Source organism: Anabrus simplex, chromosome 7 (genome assembly GCF_040414725.1).
Source record: "Anabrus simplex isolate iqAnaSimp1 chromosome 7, ASM4041472v1, whole genome shotgun sequence".
NCBI classification, from domain to species: Eukaryota; Metazoa; Arthropoda; class Insecta; order Orthoptera; family Tettigoniidae; genus Anabrus; species Anabrus simplex.
Genome location: NC_090271.1, coordinates 121,155,375 through 121,173,646, shown reverse-complemented (window position 1 = coordinate 121,173,646; position 18,272 = coordinate 121,155,375). Strand labels below are relative to the sequence as shown.

Genomic DNA, 18,272 nt, shown 5'->3' with positions numbered 1-18,272 from the left:
ATGACACAAAGGTATCAAAGACAATGCAATTAAGCAAAGAATATTATCAAATAGGTTGCTTTATCCAGATAGAACATGTACAGTGAGATCTCAAAAATGGTTATCAATCCCAAGGTCAATATTAATTAATGGGTATTGAGAACTTTTGTTCATATTCACAACTAGCTTTTGGAAAGTAAGAATTATTTAAACCAATATCACTGCATTATGTTGGGGTAGAGACAGGTCAATGATTGGTTTCGATGGCAATGATTTCATGTGTTTGAAGGTTAAATGCATGCTTTGGTTTTGTATTAGCTTAGACATACTTGAATGAATAAACTGAATCCAATCCGGAATATTTCCATTCCTTCATTAGTAATTAGCTGTAAACAACCTTACCTGTAAATTCCAACCTCATGGTCACAATGAATTGTAAGATAGTTCTAATCTTAGAAACAAGGTAAGTGTTGTATGGATCGTACGAGTCATGATAATAGGGAGTATAGGCAAGATGTCGAACTGGAAACCATATTACACAGGCACGTCATGAAATCCGAGAGATACTCCACAAATTAGACTCAAGAAACCTGGTCGCCCAATATGATTCCCAACTCTACCTCCCACACCTGGCGCGATTCACCACCACTAGAGTTCAGGAACTCAAACTATCAAAGTTACGCACCAGTCCAGACACCTTAGCTAGCTGTGGCACTGTGACTCTCTGAAATAGCCCCCACAACGAGAAGAACCCGTCAAGACCCCAAGTATGCAAGTATGAAGAATGAGATTTCCACCTAATCAATACTTTATTACAAAATGTTTGAAGTTATCTACATTGAAACAGTACCGGTTTCGACCTGTAAAAAGGTCATCAGCTGTTGGTGAACCTGCTTAATAGCGATAGTACGTAAAACATTACTAAAACTAATTTAACAAGAATGCCTTATTCTAATGTAATATTACTTAAGGTATATACATACGGTACAATATGGGGCTTAGACTCATTGGAGTTCCATTCAAAAATCTGTGCTGTTGCCAACATTATGTCAAACAATATACATATGTACATACGGTGCAATAAAGGGCTTGGCTTGCTGGAGTCCCTTGAATGCCACACACTCCAAAAATTGTATAACAGAGGTTGAAAATACAGTTCCTATAGAATAGAGGATCACTGAGGTTTCGGTGTTAAGTTGAAACGTCTTTGCAGCATGTCGGCACTGAGACCAACCGTTGTGAATACACAATCAAGGTGCTTTGTTGGGCCGCAATTTTGCGGGGAGCGTGATCGACTGAGGTTCTGTAGGTTGTTCATTCTTATTGTATGATGTTGCTGATAAATACTAATTTCCAGGTTCCTTGTTGAGGCATGTCATGCTATGGATGAAGTTTTGAAATTAAAGAAAGGTTGATAGAGTCCCGTCTTATAATAAGACCCCAAGTGCAGAGGCTCATCCACGGGGGCGCGCAACACAACGGCGGGGTTCGATCCCGGATCACCGATGCCATGTGTGGGTATCATGAGTAAAAGCCGTATACAAGTGGGAAGTGGCGACTCAAACATTTTATACAAAGAAAGGTCTCAAGCAAGGAAGTGCACTGTTGCCATTATTGTTTATAATATTGATGAATGAAATCATAAAACGTGTACAACAGAGTATCAGTAATGATGAAGTGAATGGTTTGGTATTTGCAGATTATGTGATTTTGGGGAAAGGGAGAAAAGGAAGTACAAAGGAGACTGGACATTTGGAATGAAAATCTGAAGGAGTTTGGAATAGTAATTAGTAAAAAGAAAACTGAAGTCTTGCACTGTGGAAAAGAGAAAGAGAAGCTAAGTGAACATAGAATGGTTAGAGAATGTAGAACAGTTTACATATCTGGGTAGCGTTATTAATGGAAGTAATGAAATCAACCCTGAAATTAATAACAGACTAAGTAAAGGTACAACATTCTATCAACTCAGAGCTTCTATGGGATGACAAAAGTACCCAAGAGAACGAAATTAACATTATATAAAAAGTATTTTGTACCAATTGTAACATAGGGGCTAGAAACACTGGTAACTAAGAGACAAGATAGTAAGATCCAAGCAGTAGAAATGAAATTTTTTAGAACATCGGTTAAAAAGACAATAGACAGAATTCAAAATATTAAAATCAGAGAAGAGCTAAATATAGAACCGTTAGTACAGAACATACAGAAAGCAAGACAGATGGTTTGGACATGTAAAAAGAATGGGAAAGGAACGGGCAGCAAGAAGGGAATTTGAAAGAAGTTAAGGGAAAGAGACCAGTTGCAAGACGAAGAAGGTGGATGGATCAGATTTGGAAGGACATTAGAGAAGCTGGATTGCATGTGGCGGAAGTAATGGAGCAGGAAAAGTGGAAGAGGCTCATTGAACACACCCAGGCGACTGGAGTGGGACATTGATAACATCCATTTGCATTTTACCTTCATTCTGTTCATATTCGGATGACTTATCCTGACTGCGTGTTTCTTATTCTACCGGTACCTCTTCAGAATGTTCAATATCAGTATCTTCACTGCTTAAGTCCATGTTTCATATTAGCATGGACTTTCTTTACTACTGCACTGAGAAAAGGAGGGAAATTGAAACAGCAGTAGGAAAGTGCTGTACCCTGTGGGGAAAAAGGAGAACTATGGACTTAACTTTGCTTCTGAAAAGATGCTGCCTTGTGTACAGACATGCTGTTATCACAAATTTGCAAATTTTGGACTTGCACCCCTTTTGCTGAGGAGGGAGGGTGACATAACATCAGCAGTCTAATTGATAGATGCAACGAGTGACTCAAAAAATCATTTTGAAAGATCATTCACATCAGTTTATTCCTAGTAAAGTGGAATGCTCTTAACTTCACTGGAAGAATGTAACTTTATTACAAAAGCAAAGTGTAGAGGAAACTTTTGTAACATTCCATGAAAACTGTAATATGTAGATCTGCGATCTAAACAATCTACATTTTCCACTGGGCTTCATTGAAGCATGTTCCTATGTGGTCCAAGATTGAAAACTACGGTATGTTGAATTCATTGCTAGGCAAGGTTTCTTAGATGTGGATAAAGATATTGAATTATTTGATGAATTGCCATGTAACACAAGAAAAAAATAAATCTGGAATCTTTTAGTGTAAATAAATGGTTGAGAGAAATTTTCATTCATCTTAAGGACCAAATGTCTAGGCATCATCTTTCATTGGTCATTCAATACATACTTTTCCTCTTCTTCCTGAAGCACCCTTATTCAGGGAGCTCCTGGGTCAGGCTGTGAATTACCGACCTCCATCCACTTCTCGCACTTCCTTGGAGACAAAGAGATGCGCGTTGCTCTTGGGGTACTCTTTATATCTTTGTTCTGATCCATTCTGATGCTTACAATGTACAAATGCACCTGTAGAAAGGATGTTATTCCAAGTGAACAGAATTTGGAAAATAGAAAAATCTCACTTGAAAGTAAAAACTTTGCTTCAGTGCTTATTTTACTGGCCTACAAGATATTTGCTCGATAGTCCTGACATTTTACTCCAAGTATTTTTCAGAGACGGTGCTGGTGGCATTTTTCAGACATTTTAAATATTCCAAGTCTCACATCTGTAAGTGCAAGTGTGATTATGGGATTGCAAACACATAGCTTAGTCTAAGACAGCAAGATCATGATTGTCTAAGATCCTTGTGAGGAGATGACCAAAAGCAGAGATGACCCTGTACTTCAACATTTATCTTAGCATTTGTCTAGACGTGGCTGTCAAGGTAAGCTGTTTGAAATCGTGTAGGGTTTTCTCCTCTGCTCCTATGGAAGGATATGCCACAGAGTTTGGGCAGGTTGATAAAAACTCATTAATGTTGAGTTCTAATATTGGTACACAAGGACTTCGTTTATCCAGATTAAATGGGACCAGAACTGATTCGGATTATTGAAAATCCAGATAATCCAGAAAAAACAATTTTATATAATCTATTAACGTAAGTTGTACAGTAATACTTTTTTTCAATTGTATAAAAACAAATATCAGAACACTTTTCATACGTTTACGACCGTTTTATGCACTGAAATGAGTTTTTTCTGTTTTACATTTGTAAAATTATGACATTTGGCCAAAAAGGGAAAATTAATGACCGTTTTGGAAAGTTTAGAAATTTATCTTAAACAAAAAAATAATTTTGAATAAAGTTTAAATGAGAGAAATGCAGAAGATAACCCACTATATAGACTAGCATATGATCATTTAAGGAACAAAAAGAAAAACTTTAAGATCTTAAATTTACATAGTATTCTCATTCTGATCAACAAAATTTTATGTATTGTCCATTTTTACAACATTTCATAAGTTTTTTTTTACTTACTGATATGGTGTATCAGAACAGTACTACTTTGAATTGTAAAAACAAAAGATTGTGTTTTATTCTTTGATCTGACCACTGATGAAGGGAATGATTGAATTCCTGAAACATGTTTGGTTGAATAAATAATTTTCTTTCATTAATATGTGTATTAACAAGGCTGATTCAAATATAATTATTTCAAATATTTCTGTATTACATTTGTATAGCGTTAGCACGCAGCACGATCACGAAGAAGTTTTACTAACAGTCAAGGATTCTAAACAGGCTAGCAGTTTGTCCAGCTGCAATGTTGCCTCTCCAGAAGTCATTGTTTCTTCTGATGGAGCGCTGGTTTCATTTTTGAATTCAACATCAGTGAATTAATAATGCACTGCATTCAGAACCCCACCTCTGCCGTCCTGGGTATGGTTTTCCACAGTTTTTCATTCTCAATTCCAGGCGAGCGCCAGGACGGTACCTTTGATAGACCATGGCCGAATTACTTCCAGTTCCTGTCCTTAACTATCCTTGGCTGTGAAGATATTAAAGAAGAGTCTTCGCCGTAAAAGAAATTCTGTATAAGTAAAAATAAATTATTTTCAATCCGGATAAACCGGAGATCCAGATTAATGAGGGTCGGATAAATTAGGTTCTTGTGTATTTGTATATGCTTTGTTAAATGCATTCAAAATAGTTCACAAATCCTCCATATTGACCAGAACAGTATTCTTGTTTGTGTATTGAGTTCAGTAACAGAGGTCAAAGATACTAAAGTCTTGACTGTCTACTAACATGAAAGAATACCCAAAATCTATACACTATTTCCACACCCTAAACATGACTCTGAATATGAGAGAGGTAAGCGAGGAAGAAATTGGGCGTTGTAATATGCACTTAGATCATGGGATAAACAGAAGAAAAGTACATTAATTCATCCTGAAATTTATTGCACATACAAACATCTGTACATAAAACACTGGACTTGTATAAATCTATTTGCACTCATTATTTCTGAGAAGAATTCTAACTTTTATAGACCAAATATTCAGAAATAAGGACCTAGTACAATCTTCTCAATTGACATTTCAACAATTATGATATGGACATCTTTCATTCCCACATCCAAACATTTTTCCTCCCATAACCATCCCACACAAATGTCAGATTTTCATAATGAACTGTAAAATATGAAATATTTATAAATATTAATAGCACCAGCTACAGACATGTGAGATAATCCTATATACATATCTTCAATGATTCATGACCCAGTTTATGTACATAACATTGTCAGAAATAACATTAGAACTTGAAGTTATCAAAATACCATACATACTGTAAGAATATGTAGAAAGAACAAGTAATCTGAACTTACGGCTAACTTGTGTGAGAAATGTCCAGTTAGACGAGTACAAGAGGTACATGGAAGAGGTAAATCAAACTGCATGAACAACAGAACTAGCATTAAAAAGGAATATGCAATGTCTAGGAGCTACTCGAAATTCCATGTACCTGTCTTACTCATTAAAAGTCACTGGGAACAGCAATTAGAGCCTGAAAACATTCACCTCAAACATTAGGAACACATTGGAAATGTTTCATTTATACTATCTACATTATCAGAGAAACAGAACTACCAACATAATATTTATGAAAAGAATCTAGAAGTAACTTTAGGTTATGGCCTCTGCATTTCAGGTTATAACTTTATAAATTAAATTATTTACAAACATTTCATGTTCATTAAATAAATTTATACATAAATTTCTCAATTTTTAAACGATTACTAATAACAGAAAAAGGTTAATATAAAAATAGATATCACAATCTGCATTTCAGCATTTCTTGCATGATGTGATGTGAAGTACAGTGCAATTTGGTTCAATCCTATGAACCAATACAAGACTAGCTTAGAGCTAAAAATAGTCATCCAACACCACTGCTTCATATATACAATTATTCTCATGCACAGCATGAGCATACATTTAATTTCAGAGTCATTTCCTCTGAAATACAGACATTTGTAATATACTAATAAAAATAGATTAACTTAAAGAAAAAATGGGTTGTGATGGTTATTTCAAGCAAATCTTCACACCAATATAGAAGTCTTTAAATTCAGGTATTCCACAAACTAAATACAAATGTCTTTACACTAAACAAAAATACTGCTACCTGCTGCACAACACTTAAACAAGTAAGAAAAATGAACTTTCAAATCTCTGTTCAAAGGTAACAATGTCTTAACACTACAAATTAAATTTCAAAAAAAAAAAAAAAAATTTCCTTGTATTGAACTATTCACATCTTCTGGAGCACAGCCTGATGAATGACCACATTTCAAGTCTGTTCACACCTCATAAGCATTTTAGTTTGTCAGCGAATGGCCCGAAACCACTAGAATGTTTTGAAAGTGTTCGATAGGGCCTGTCCCAAGATCACGAAGCATACATACGGTTAATTTCATGTTGGTACCTTTCTTGAATGTCTTTTCTCTTTAGCTTGAATGCTGCTGTCACTAGACCCATATCTGGAGACCACACTTCAGTACAGAGTTTAACAGCTGCAGGAATTTCAAATTTCTCCAGCTTACCTGTAAGAAAGTACTGATTGTATGCCAAGTTAAGGAGACTCATTTTCATGCATTATTTTCACATTCAACAACAAGACATATTTTTAATACTTTTTGAAAAACTTTCTATAGATTCAAATAATTTTGTAATGTGTGGGGCAGAAGAAATTTAAATTCAAAAGAATACACTAAGTACACAGCATTATAAATTGTATGATATTCTTTTAAAGAATTATCTATAAAGATGCATAAGGAGAATTTTAACTTTCCCCACTTACAAATGAAAAAGTGACAAAGCAAATTTTTACATGTTCTTTGATATTCGATGTTCCAATTCACTATCAAATTTCTTCATAAATTTCCCATTAAAGGAAAAAAGATGTCATCCCCAACCTTAATTCTGTATTTTTTACATTTTTCTTCAGTTTCCATCTGAGAGCAATATCCATTATAAGGAATGTGGAAAGACAAGTTATAAATAAGTATAGAGTAACAGCTGCACTGGTTTGAAAATTTAGCAATATCTGAAACCAACTGCAATGTCAATATCTTTGCTTACAAAAGCTCAGGTACAGCAGATGCCTGCAGTTATTGCAAGTACTTTGCGTATTTTATAACTTGTTTGGTATTGAAGGTTCTACTGGCCAACTCACTGGGAAAAGCCTGTTCTAGCAGGGATAAATCCAGATGAATGCAAATTGTGCACCTTATACTTTAGTTAAATGAACTGTAATGCTTTTACTGGGTAGTGCAAATGCTGATCAACTTAATTCTGAAGGAAATTCACCTAGAAAGAAACTTTAAAGCCAATCTAAGAGGTGCAGTTAGTGGCTGGCTTTCCATTTCCAAGCTTTTTTTTTTTTTTTTTTTACACACAACTGGCTTTACGTTGCACCAACACAGGTAGATCTTACGGGGACGATGGGATAGGGAAGGAAGCGGTCGTGACGTTAATTGAGGTACAGCCCCAGCATTTGCCTGGTGTGAAAATGATAAACCACGGAAAACCATCTTCAGGGCTGCCGACAGTAGGGTTCAAACCCACTCTCCAGATTACTGGATACTGGCTGCACTTAAGAGACTGCAGCTATCGAGCTCAGTGAAAGCAATTCCAGGACTCTGCTAAGGGCCCCGTGGTTGCCAACCCAAGCTCCCAAGTTAAGAGCCCCTGGGGCCTCTTTTTGTGTCCACTTACAATAGGCAGGGATACCGTGGGCGTTATTCTACTGACCCCACCCACTGAGGGGAACATGGCTTTGTCTAAATATTGGCTGGCTCTTAAGGAAATTCTTACTATTTTAAGTCAACCCATGACTTTTGTTGACAACTCAGTACCTGATTATACTTCAGGTTCTACCTGCTAGAAGAACTCTAAAATTACATTTTTTTAAAACAGAATCTTCTTTAACAGTGGGATCATGAACGTCAATTGTCTCATTAAGTTCATAGAAAAATTTCAAGACAGAACTGAAAGGCAGTTTTCTATTTTCAGATTGTTCATTTTCTCACCCATGACTTAAGCATTTTAAGTCTTCATATTCGAACACCATTTGCTTTAGTAATACTACGGACAGACTATATGAAAATTTTTTCTTTTCTTTTATGGTGTTAATGAATTCATGCTGGGATTGGTATTTACTGTGAGTAGGGGCTGTGTGCAGAGGACAATATAATATCAGCATTGAATGAAAAAATTACAAAAGCTGAGTTGTATCACCTCATGTTATCCAGACAATGGTTAGAAATTCCAATCAAGGCTTTCACAGCCACATCAAATAAAATTGCAGCAATAAGAATATTATGGATGCTCTAATAACGCAAGAGGTTCTTACTGCTTGATTTCTTTAATAGTAAGAAATCCTGCTCATGCCAGTAGAAAGGGGAAGCATGTCTTCGGGAATATAAGAAGGAAGCAAAGAAACTCTTATGACAACCAAGTGTGAAGTTATGCTGAATACTCTTGCATTTGAAGTTAAATGCTTGACAATAGCCACAGCAGACTTCAAGAGAGCAGGAAGACTATGATTTCAAGAAAGCACATTTCAGACCAGTCTCTAAAGTTGTTTTTTAGATTGATTACATGAACCCTATGAATGGTACATTCGACACAACCAGTTACATACATACTGTTGTTACCAAGGACTAATGCTGCTTCTGGAAACTCCCATTATGAATAAAACACTACACAACACTTAAGTTTCTGTACAGAAGTGCAAAATAAGAGTATTCTCACTGCTTCTTGGGTTTATGTAAAGTGTTTCTTCATAACACTACACCAATGATAGCAATGGACAATAGCGCACACTGTGTGGTGTCCCAGGGAAACTAAAACTCAGATTTATTCTTCAATTTAAAAATATAATTTCACAAATTCCTTCTTTGAAAGAGACACCAATATTTGGAAAAGAGCTTCAATTTAAATTATTCTTAGTATAATAGGTTTAGCAGTTCCTTAAGAACTCTTATAAAAATTGCTGCTCGATTTAAACACTACTGGAACAGCTTACTATTAACTTTCTGACAGGCGTGCATATGCAGCATACAAGTATATGGTGAGCTGGTGGTATATCCCAGAAGCCAAGAGGGGAAATTCCCAATCTTAGCTATTCTCCCCTTTCTCTGAGCAGTCAGCAATCTCAGTCTCAACTGTGTAGTGAACCGACTGTTGCCTGTGTAACCTGAACCATCTGGGAGATACACGCAATCATTCTGGTAAGCTATTCTGCTTTCATCTGTTCCATTCAAATTTAGCATTAATCCAATTCTAATGAAGTCACAAGTATTGCCATATATTCAGAGGATTAGTTTGTTTCATAGTAGCTTCGAAAATAGCCGTATGTTATAGGCTAAGCATATGTGCGACCTTTCGTTGGGCTTTTCATCTTTCATTAAGTAAAATTCTTTCACAAATAAAATTTACTGTGTCCACCTATTCAATACAATTATATAATTGTTATCTTCAATACGGTACAAAATGAGATTAGTTACTTGTAATTTTAACCTTTCTCTGGTAATGTGTCGAACGAAAAGAGAATTTTCAATCTTAGCAATCCTTCAGAAGTAGGAGCCGTCAAGAACAAAAGTGACAAATATTTCTTAGATGCCAGTGCCAGGTGAAGAGCGTATCTTGGAAAGGAAAAGACAATTTGGAATCTGAATAGAGTGGGGAATCCAGCCAAGATTGTATTTTTTTGGTAGTTGCTTTACGTCGCACCAACACAGATAGGTCTTATGGCGGCGATAGGAGAAGAAAGGCCTAGGAATGGGAAGGAAGTGGCTGTGGCCTTAAGGTACAGCCCCAGCATCTGCCCCAGCCAAGATGATGGCCATGAAAACCATGATAGTGAAGTGTACAAAACCATCTGCAAGAAAAGTAAAGGTCATAGCCTCTTGGGACTGGCAGAAAACACCACTAAAATGAGGAAAGCACACAAACCATATATATTGCTCATGTATTAGGGGTCATTGGGCCTGTCAAACATGTCACAAATATCTTTGAAATGCTTATTTTCTCTTTCTATGATCCAAAGCATTGTGGAACACACTACCAAATATGTGCATTCCATAAAGGATCATTCTTGGCCAAATGATGCTTGAGAAACTGATGCTGTCGAAATGAAAGCCCTGTTCAGCCTACTCAGCTGGTATTTATCATGTCAATTGACTCAATCTCCTGGAATTGCGGAAAATGGATGACTTGCGACGAGTCATGAGTAAAGAGATTTAAATTTTTTATGAGATTCATTCAATTTAATGATAATGAAACAAAGGAGCAAAATAAAACTGACAGTTTGTCACCTGTGAGATATTTTTAAAGAATTGGCTGTGAACTGTCAAAAGTTTACTCGCTTGGTGAGAATGTTTGGAGAGATTTTGAGGAATGTTCATTTTTATTCAATACATTCCAAGCCAACCAAGAAAATTCAGGATTAAAATTGATGTGATTGTAGATGCCACAGTTTTCTATGCATATAACATGGAAATTTATACTGAAATAGCCAGAAGGGCCCTTTTCTGCCTGTAACAAACTAAGTGATGTAGTGAAGAGACTGACATCTCCCATCTTCAATGCTGGAAGAAATGTGACTTGTGATAACTGGTTTTCCGATTATATGATCGTGGAATTGGCTGGAAAAAAAAAAGTTCCTTTGTAGGTACCATGAAGAGAAATGAAGATCAAAATTCAAGCTGAACTGAAAACAAAAAAAGCATGCATCCTTACAAGTTTGCTTGCTTTCAGGAAGAAGCAAGACTTTTCTTAGGTCCCAAGGTGGAAGAGAGATGAAATACCAAGATCCAGTCTCCACTATGATGCTGCTATTGACACAAACCAAGATCAAGAAAAACCTGAAATGGTTACATTTTACAACCGAATGACAGGTGTGAACAATGAAAACTATGTAATGGGCAAAAAGTGATGTTTATAGCATTTATCACTCTTAAATGTCTTCTATCCCCTTAATCACTGTAGTTTCACAGCTCACAGTGATAATGTGGATTTGCATTTCTTAGATACACGCGTCCATCCACGCAACTTCCGAAGTAGCGCTTATTGGAAGTTAAGCATTTGCTATTGCATTTCATCTATTCCAGACTTCAGTGCACAGAAAACATCCTTAGGCAGAGCTGCCAATACAAAAGTGAAAAGTAAAAATTTATACAGTAAAGAAGAATTATAAATTTTGTAAGATTTAGACAGAGGCTAGAAGTTTGACATTGCAAAGAAATCTGATCAGTGTATGTACACTTTGCACACTACTATGAAAACTGAAAACCTACAACCTGCTTTCCAGTCATTGACCGGGTCAGGGATGTAATGAATGAAACATATATAGGCTGTTATTACAATGGGGTCGCCACTCCCAAGGTGATTTATATTAATGAGTGATAAATGCTATGAAATGATAGTGGAGAGTGTTGCTGGAATGAAAGACAGGGAAAACCGGAGTACCCGGAGAAAAACCTGTCCCGCCTCCGCTTTGTCCAGCACAAATCTCACATGGAGTCACTGGGAATTGAACCACGGTATCCAGCGGCGAGAGGCCGATGCGCTGCCGTCTGAGCCACGGAGGCTCTTGCACACTACTAATTCGAGTAAAATAGAGAAGGAAGTTTGATCTGATGTCCTTGATTTTAACAAAAATGAGAACTGTAGACAACAAGCAAATCGGAAATATACTTGTGCATGGTTGGGACAATTGTGAATAGGTGCAAGTGAATAGATCAATGCCATGTGTTCAAGCAAGATCTTCCATGTCACTTGCTTCTAAGGAAGCACTGGATGGTTACAATGTTTCAAAGAAAGAGATGGAATCATTCCCAGTACTGCAAGAGAGGAAGTGCCAGAAGTACAGGCTGGGTTTGTGGAGACTAAAGGAAGAACAAGAAGCTGCAAAAGTCCATGGTCCTAATGACTTCCTTAATCTCTATGGAACTGATTTTGAAACAATGCCAAGTCATAAATTGATGTTGGAGGGCAAAATGTATACCATACTGGTGAGAAGTTTAAAGAGAGAAAGAGCAATTCTGTGTTAAGCTCCACATGCACTGAGGAACTGCCTCTTATTATTGGGAAATAAAGGTATGCTCAAAATTATTTGAAGGAATAAGATTCACTACTATGTGAATACAACGATAATCAGAACTTAGGCAAATGGTCAAATTTATCACTTGTGCCCTTTGGAACAAAGTGAAAACCTAATGTTTTATTCTTTTAAGATTTGACTGTCACACTGACACAGGTCTTATAGCAGACAATCATTCTTCTTTTAAATCGAATATTTTAAGATGCATGAGAATTCTTTCAAGTGATGCTACCACTTAATTGCAACATCTATCTTGTAGCCTTTTATCACGGGATAATCTAGATGGCAAATTTGTTGTCGCAGCACAATGTATTGCCTTAAGAATCACATCAGCAGAAAATAGGAACCTAGTTTTAGGAGCCATGAAATGTTCAGGACACCAGAAAAAGCTTCCTTGCAACAGCTGTAATAAGGAAATTGCTTTTAAATTAGTGCAAGATTTTATCCATAAACAGGGATGAAGGAAAGTAAGACTCTCCCAAAACAGAAGAAATAGATCCAGACTTTCATAGAAAAATCAAATGCTTGAAAATGTGGACAATTATTTCATTAACAGACAGTAAGGCTATTGTGGACAAGGAGAACGTAAGAAAAATTATGACTGGTATAAGAGACTGGGTAACCGATAGGAACCCTTTTTAGAGGCAGCCCTGCCCAGGGAGTGGTGCCCCTGCCGATGCGATTCCCAGAGCACATTGAATGTGTAACATCTGGTAAAGGGTCCCAGCTCACGGTAACGAGTGAAGACCTCAACGGCAGCAAAAGCGGGGAATATGATTCAGTACAGTGGAGCTGGCGGAGAAAACCCAGTCCTCTGGGGGTAATACAGATTGAACCCACTGCCTTGTGGAATGAGGAGGGATCCTTAAAGGGTAAGAGAGTAAACCCTGAAAGAAAATTCATCACGTTAGGTCTAGCAAGCCAGCAAGAGCTTATTTATAGTTGCTTTCAAAACACATAAGAGCCTTGGAATTCATTTATCAACTAAGTTAAGATGCCAGCATGAGCAAACTCATGTCTGGGATGATTGTTTATGGCCTGATGATAGACAGGGTCTTTCAAAAATGCAAAAATCCCGGAGGGTACTGAAACCATACAGTGTCCTGTACAGCTCATTGAAATAATAGGTGCCTTTCTACCCTATTAAAATCACTTCTAAAGGTCGAGTCATTGGTAGGATAATGGGCGATGGGGATTGAGCAGCGTCCGGCCAGAATGAAACCCGCGAAAGATCGCTTGGAAAACAAAGGGAAGGTTGGACAGGAGCCAAGCTCCCGTGAAAAAGCCCTCTCAACTCGCAGACAGAGTTGGAGATATGATGCGACGCTACAATAGTCAAACACGCCCCAAGGTGTGGCCTAGTTCCCCAGGGATCCAAACTAACAGAAGGAACTTCCGGTTTTTATGCACGTTTCACGGGTGCCAACGTCGAATTTTGGCGCATAAAAATTATAAGATATTTTAATCCAGACATGGGAAAATTATGGGAAGCACACCAATGAACAGAGCTGAATTTTTTTGCGTATCCCAGACTAAAAATATGGAATACTTTACTCCAGGGATGAAAGGAGGTCACCAGATGTCCAGCCGTGACATATCGCAAACACATGTGAACGTGGAGCGTCCCCCAAGCTAAGAGTCACGCTCAAAGATGACTCCATCCCCCCCCCCCCAGATGACTAATTGAATAATTAAAGGCGGGAGTGAAATTACGTGAAAACTGCCGATCGTCGGCAGATCACATCTGGTTCAAATGAGATAGGAAAGAGAGGGTTACAATACGCACCATTTAAATGTTTTGAATTCCTGGGATGAAAGGAGCTGCTGTCCTTAATGAACTGTGAATCGCTTATGCCCATCGTCTTCCGGTGTGTAGACCATAAAGGCTGGGCTGGCCCTCACTGGAGACAGTTCCTAGCGGGTCGCTGCGAGGGGACAGCGTCTCACATAGTGCTCCAGTTTTTACAGTCCGAAACCTACTGACCGCATACTAAGACTGTGTTATTGTGTCCGTTGCAGCTGTGAAATACAAAAGCCTTTGTGAAGTGTAGACGGGAAGCCAAGCGAGCCTAGGCGAATGTGTCTGTGCCACATGTCAAGTAATTAAGCTGCGAGCATAATTTATAAATGAGTAGCGAGAGTTGGCTATGGACAATGCCGGCCTAAATGAATCGGTGATATTATAAATTGGGATCATCCAAAATTGCTACTCTAAGTCAGGGTTCTCAAGTCTCGTGAGCCACCCGCTTCATGCTGTGAAGGTACCTGCCTGTGTTTAGAACGACCTGCCCGTTTATTGTGTAAATTCTGTGTGTGTGTGTGTGTGTGTGTGTGTGTGTGTGTGTGTGTGTGTGTCACGGTAAACAGAGGACCGTGTGACGAGTTGTGGAGTGTTACCCCTTTGGATTACTCTACAATTTAAGCAGTGTGGACGAGGATCGAAGGACAGCACACCCAACTCCAGCGCCGAGGCCATGCAGCAGTAAGCTACGCCATGGGTCTCCCGTGGAAGGAAAAACCACGGCCACCAAACAGATGAGTGATGTCAAATATAAACTCTTAGCACGTCAATGTAGAACCGGTGGTAGGATGAGCTTTCCTTTGTAATACCAAAATGTTGTAAAATAATGTATGTCCTAATATGGAAATTTTATTGTTCTTGATCATGTTAATGTAAAGTTCAAGGGAGCTAACCCCCCTCCCGGATGACCCTTTTTGTTTTTTTCCTTAATGATTAGTTTATCGTGAGGGTTTCTTCTTAGTAATATGTAGAATATCCAAGCAAGTATGGGAAACAAGAATAGGAGAGTATTTGAGTTCCCCTAGGGGTGGTTGGAACAATAGTGTGGAGATCCAGGGAAAGCCATGTCTAAAGGTTGTTAGTTAATGTCCAAGATGGCTAGCATATATGCTGGGGAAACTCATGGGTCAGTCAGACAATGCATGCATAACTTACACACATAATGATGCAACAAGAGAGAAGAGATCCTGACCGAGAGGGGTACATAATTGTGTTATTTAGGTATAATTGTGAGGGACAGTTCGCGAGTTTCCCGCGATTCTTGATTATTTAACCACAAATGTGTTGGGTTTTCTTTTTTGTCTACAACTGGGACTGGGATGTGACCCAGGGAAGCCAGAGTCTTATGTATGGTAGGAATACACACACACACACACACACACACACACACACACACACACACACACACACACACACACACACACACACACACACACACACACAACTTCTGGGCGGTGAGCGGAAAGAATGAGAAGCATGGAATTGAGGAATCATGAGAGTCCTATGCCCAAGGAAAGAAGATATGCGATATGAGACGTAATGAGAGGGCCGAATGCCCCGATAGTTTTACAATGAGATGATTCGGAAGTGATGGTGCCCACAGTCGGCGCTCTACGTTAAGAATGAGAAGGTAAAGAATAAATGGGTAATTCTTGGGAATTCTGCAGCGTTTGTTGTTTGAGTCATCAGTCCATAGACTGGTTTGATGCAGCTCTCCATGCCATCCTATCCTGTGCTAACCTTTTCATTTCTACGTAACTATTGCATCCTACATCTAATCCTGCTCTAATCTGCTTGTCATTCATACCTTGGTCTACCCCTACCGTACTTACCACCTACACTTCCTTCAAAAACCAACTGAACTAGTCCTGGGTGTCTTAAGATGTGTCCTATCATTCTATCTCTTCCTCTCATCAAATTTAGCCAAATCAATATCCTCTCACAAATTCGATTCAGTATCTCTTCATTCGTGATTCGATCTATCCATCTCACCTCCAGCATTCTTCTGTAACACCACATTTCAAAAGCTTCTATTCTCTTTCTTTCTGAGCTAGTTATCGTCCATGTTTCACTTCCATACAATGCCACGCTCCATACGAAAGTCTTCAAAAACATCTTTCTAATTCCGATATCAATGTTTGAAGTGAGCAAATTTCTTTTCTTAAGAAAGCTCTTCCTTGCTTGTGCTAGTCTGCATTTTATGTCCTCCTTACTTCTGCCATCGTTATTTTACTACCCAAGTAACAATATTCATCTACTTCCTTTAAGACTTCCTTTCCTAATTTAATATGTCCTACATCACCTGCCTTCATTCGACTGCACTCGATTACTTTTGTTTTGGACTTGTTTTCATCTTGTTCTCCTTACCCAATACTTCATCCATACCATTCAGCAACTTCGAGATCTTCTGCAGTCTCAGATAAAATAACAATATCATCGGCAAATCTCAAGGTTTTGATTTCCTCTCCTTGGACTGTGATTCCCTTTCCAAATTTCTCTTTGATTTCCTTTACTGCCTGTTCTATGTAAACACTGAAAAGGAGAGGGGACAAACTGCAGCCTTGCCTCACTCCTTTCTGGACTGCTGCTTCTTTTTCAAAGCCCTCGATTCTTATCACTGCAGACTGATTTTTATACAGATTGTAGATAATTCTTCGTTCTCGGTATCTGATCCCTATCATCTTCAGATTCATAAATAGCTTGGTCCAATCAACATTATCGAATGCCTTTTCTAGATCTACGAATGCCATGTACGTGGGCTTGTCCTTCTTGATTCGATCCTCTAAGATCAGACGTAAAGTCAGGATTGCTTCACGTGTTCCTGCATTTCTTCTGAAGCCAAACTGATCTTCTCCCAACCCAGCTTCAACTTGTTTTTCCATTCTTCTGTAAATAATACGTGTTAAAATTTTGCAGGCATGAGATACTATACTAATGGTGCGGTAGTTTTCACACCTGTCAGCACCGGCTTTCTTGGGAATAGGTATAACAACATTTTGCCGAAAATCTGATGGGACTTCTCCTGTCTCATACCATCCTGCACACTAAATTAAATAACCTTGCCATGCTAGTTTTGCCTAAGGCAGTCAGTAATTCAGAGGGAATGTCATCAATTCCAGGTGCCTTGTTCCTATTTACGTCACTCACAGCTCTGTCAAACTGACCTCAAAATTGGGTCTCCCATTTCATCAGCATCAACAGCCTCTTCATGTTCCAGAACCAAATTTTCTACATCGTTACCTTGATACAACTGTTGGATATACTCCTGCCATCTTTCTGCTTTGTCTTCTTTCCCTAGAAGTGGCTTTCCATCTGAGCTCTTAATGTTCATGCACCTAGATTTCCTTTCTCCAAAGGTTTCCTTCATTTTCCTGTATGCAGCATCTACCTTTCCCAGGACCATACAGCCTTCGACATCCTTGCACTTCTTCAGCCATTATTCCTTAGCTACCTTGCACTTTCTATCCACTTGATTCTTTAATCTCCTGTATTCTTTTCTGCCCTCTTCATTTCTAGCATTCTTGTATTTTCGTCGTTCATCAATCAGGTCTAGTATCGCCTGAGTTATCTACTGATTCTTAGTTGATCTTTTCTTCCTTTCACTTTTCATGACTCTCCACTCTTCCTCTATAGTGTTTTTTCAGCCTTTTCATTTAGTCCTTGTGCAACATGTTCCTTGAAACAATCACTCACACTTTTTTCTTTCAACTTGTCCAGATCCCATCTTTTTGCATTCTTTCCTTTCTTCAATTTCTTCAACTTCAGATGGCATTTCATGACCAACAAGTTGTGGTCAGATTCCACGTCTGCTCCCGGAAAAGTTTTGCAATCCAACACCTGGTTTCTGAATCTCTGCCTAATCATAATGAAGTCTATTTGATACCTTCCAGTGTCTCCAGGTCTCGCCCATGTATACAGCCGTCGTTTGTGGTGTTTGAACTAAGTATTGGCAAGTACTAAATTATGATCAGTGCAGAATTCAACCAGC

General features: G+C 38.3%; 1 protein-coding gene across 7 annotated transcripts in view; it reads right to left on the bottom strand.

Annotated features, from left to right (window-relative positions):
• Positions 1-5,248: 5,248 nt before the first annotated feature.
• The window catches only part of Acsl (Acyl-CoA synthetase long-chain), a 273,218-nt gene continuing 260,194 nt past the window's right edge, over positions 5,249-18,272 (bottom strand). For all 7 annotated transcript variants that reach the window (XM_067151294.2, XM_067151296.2, XM_067151293.2 and 4 more), the window contains one exon: positions 5,249-6,919. In XM_067151294.2, the coding sequence (XP_067007395.2) occupies positions 6,765-6,919 (155 nt within the window). In that variant the 3' untranslated portion in view covers positions 5,249-6,764. The remainder of the gene's footprint in view (positions 6,920-18,272) is intronic.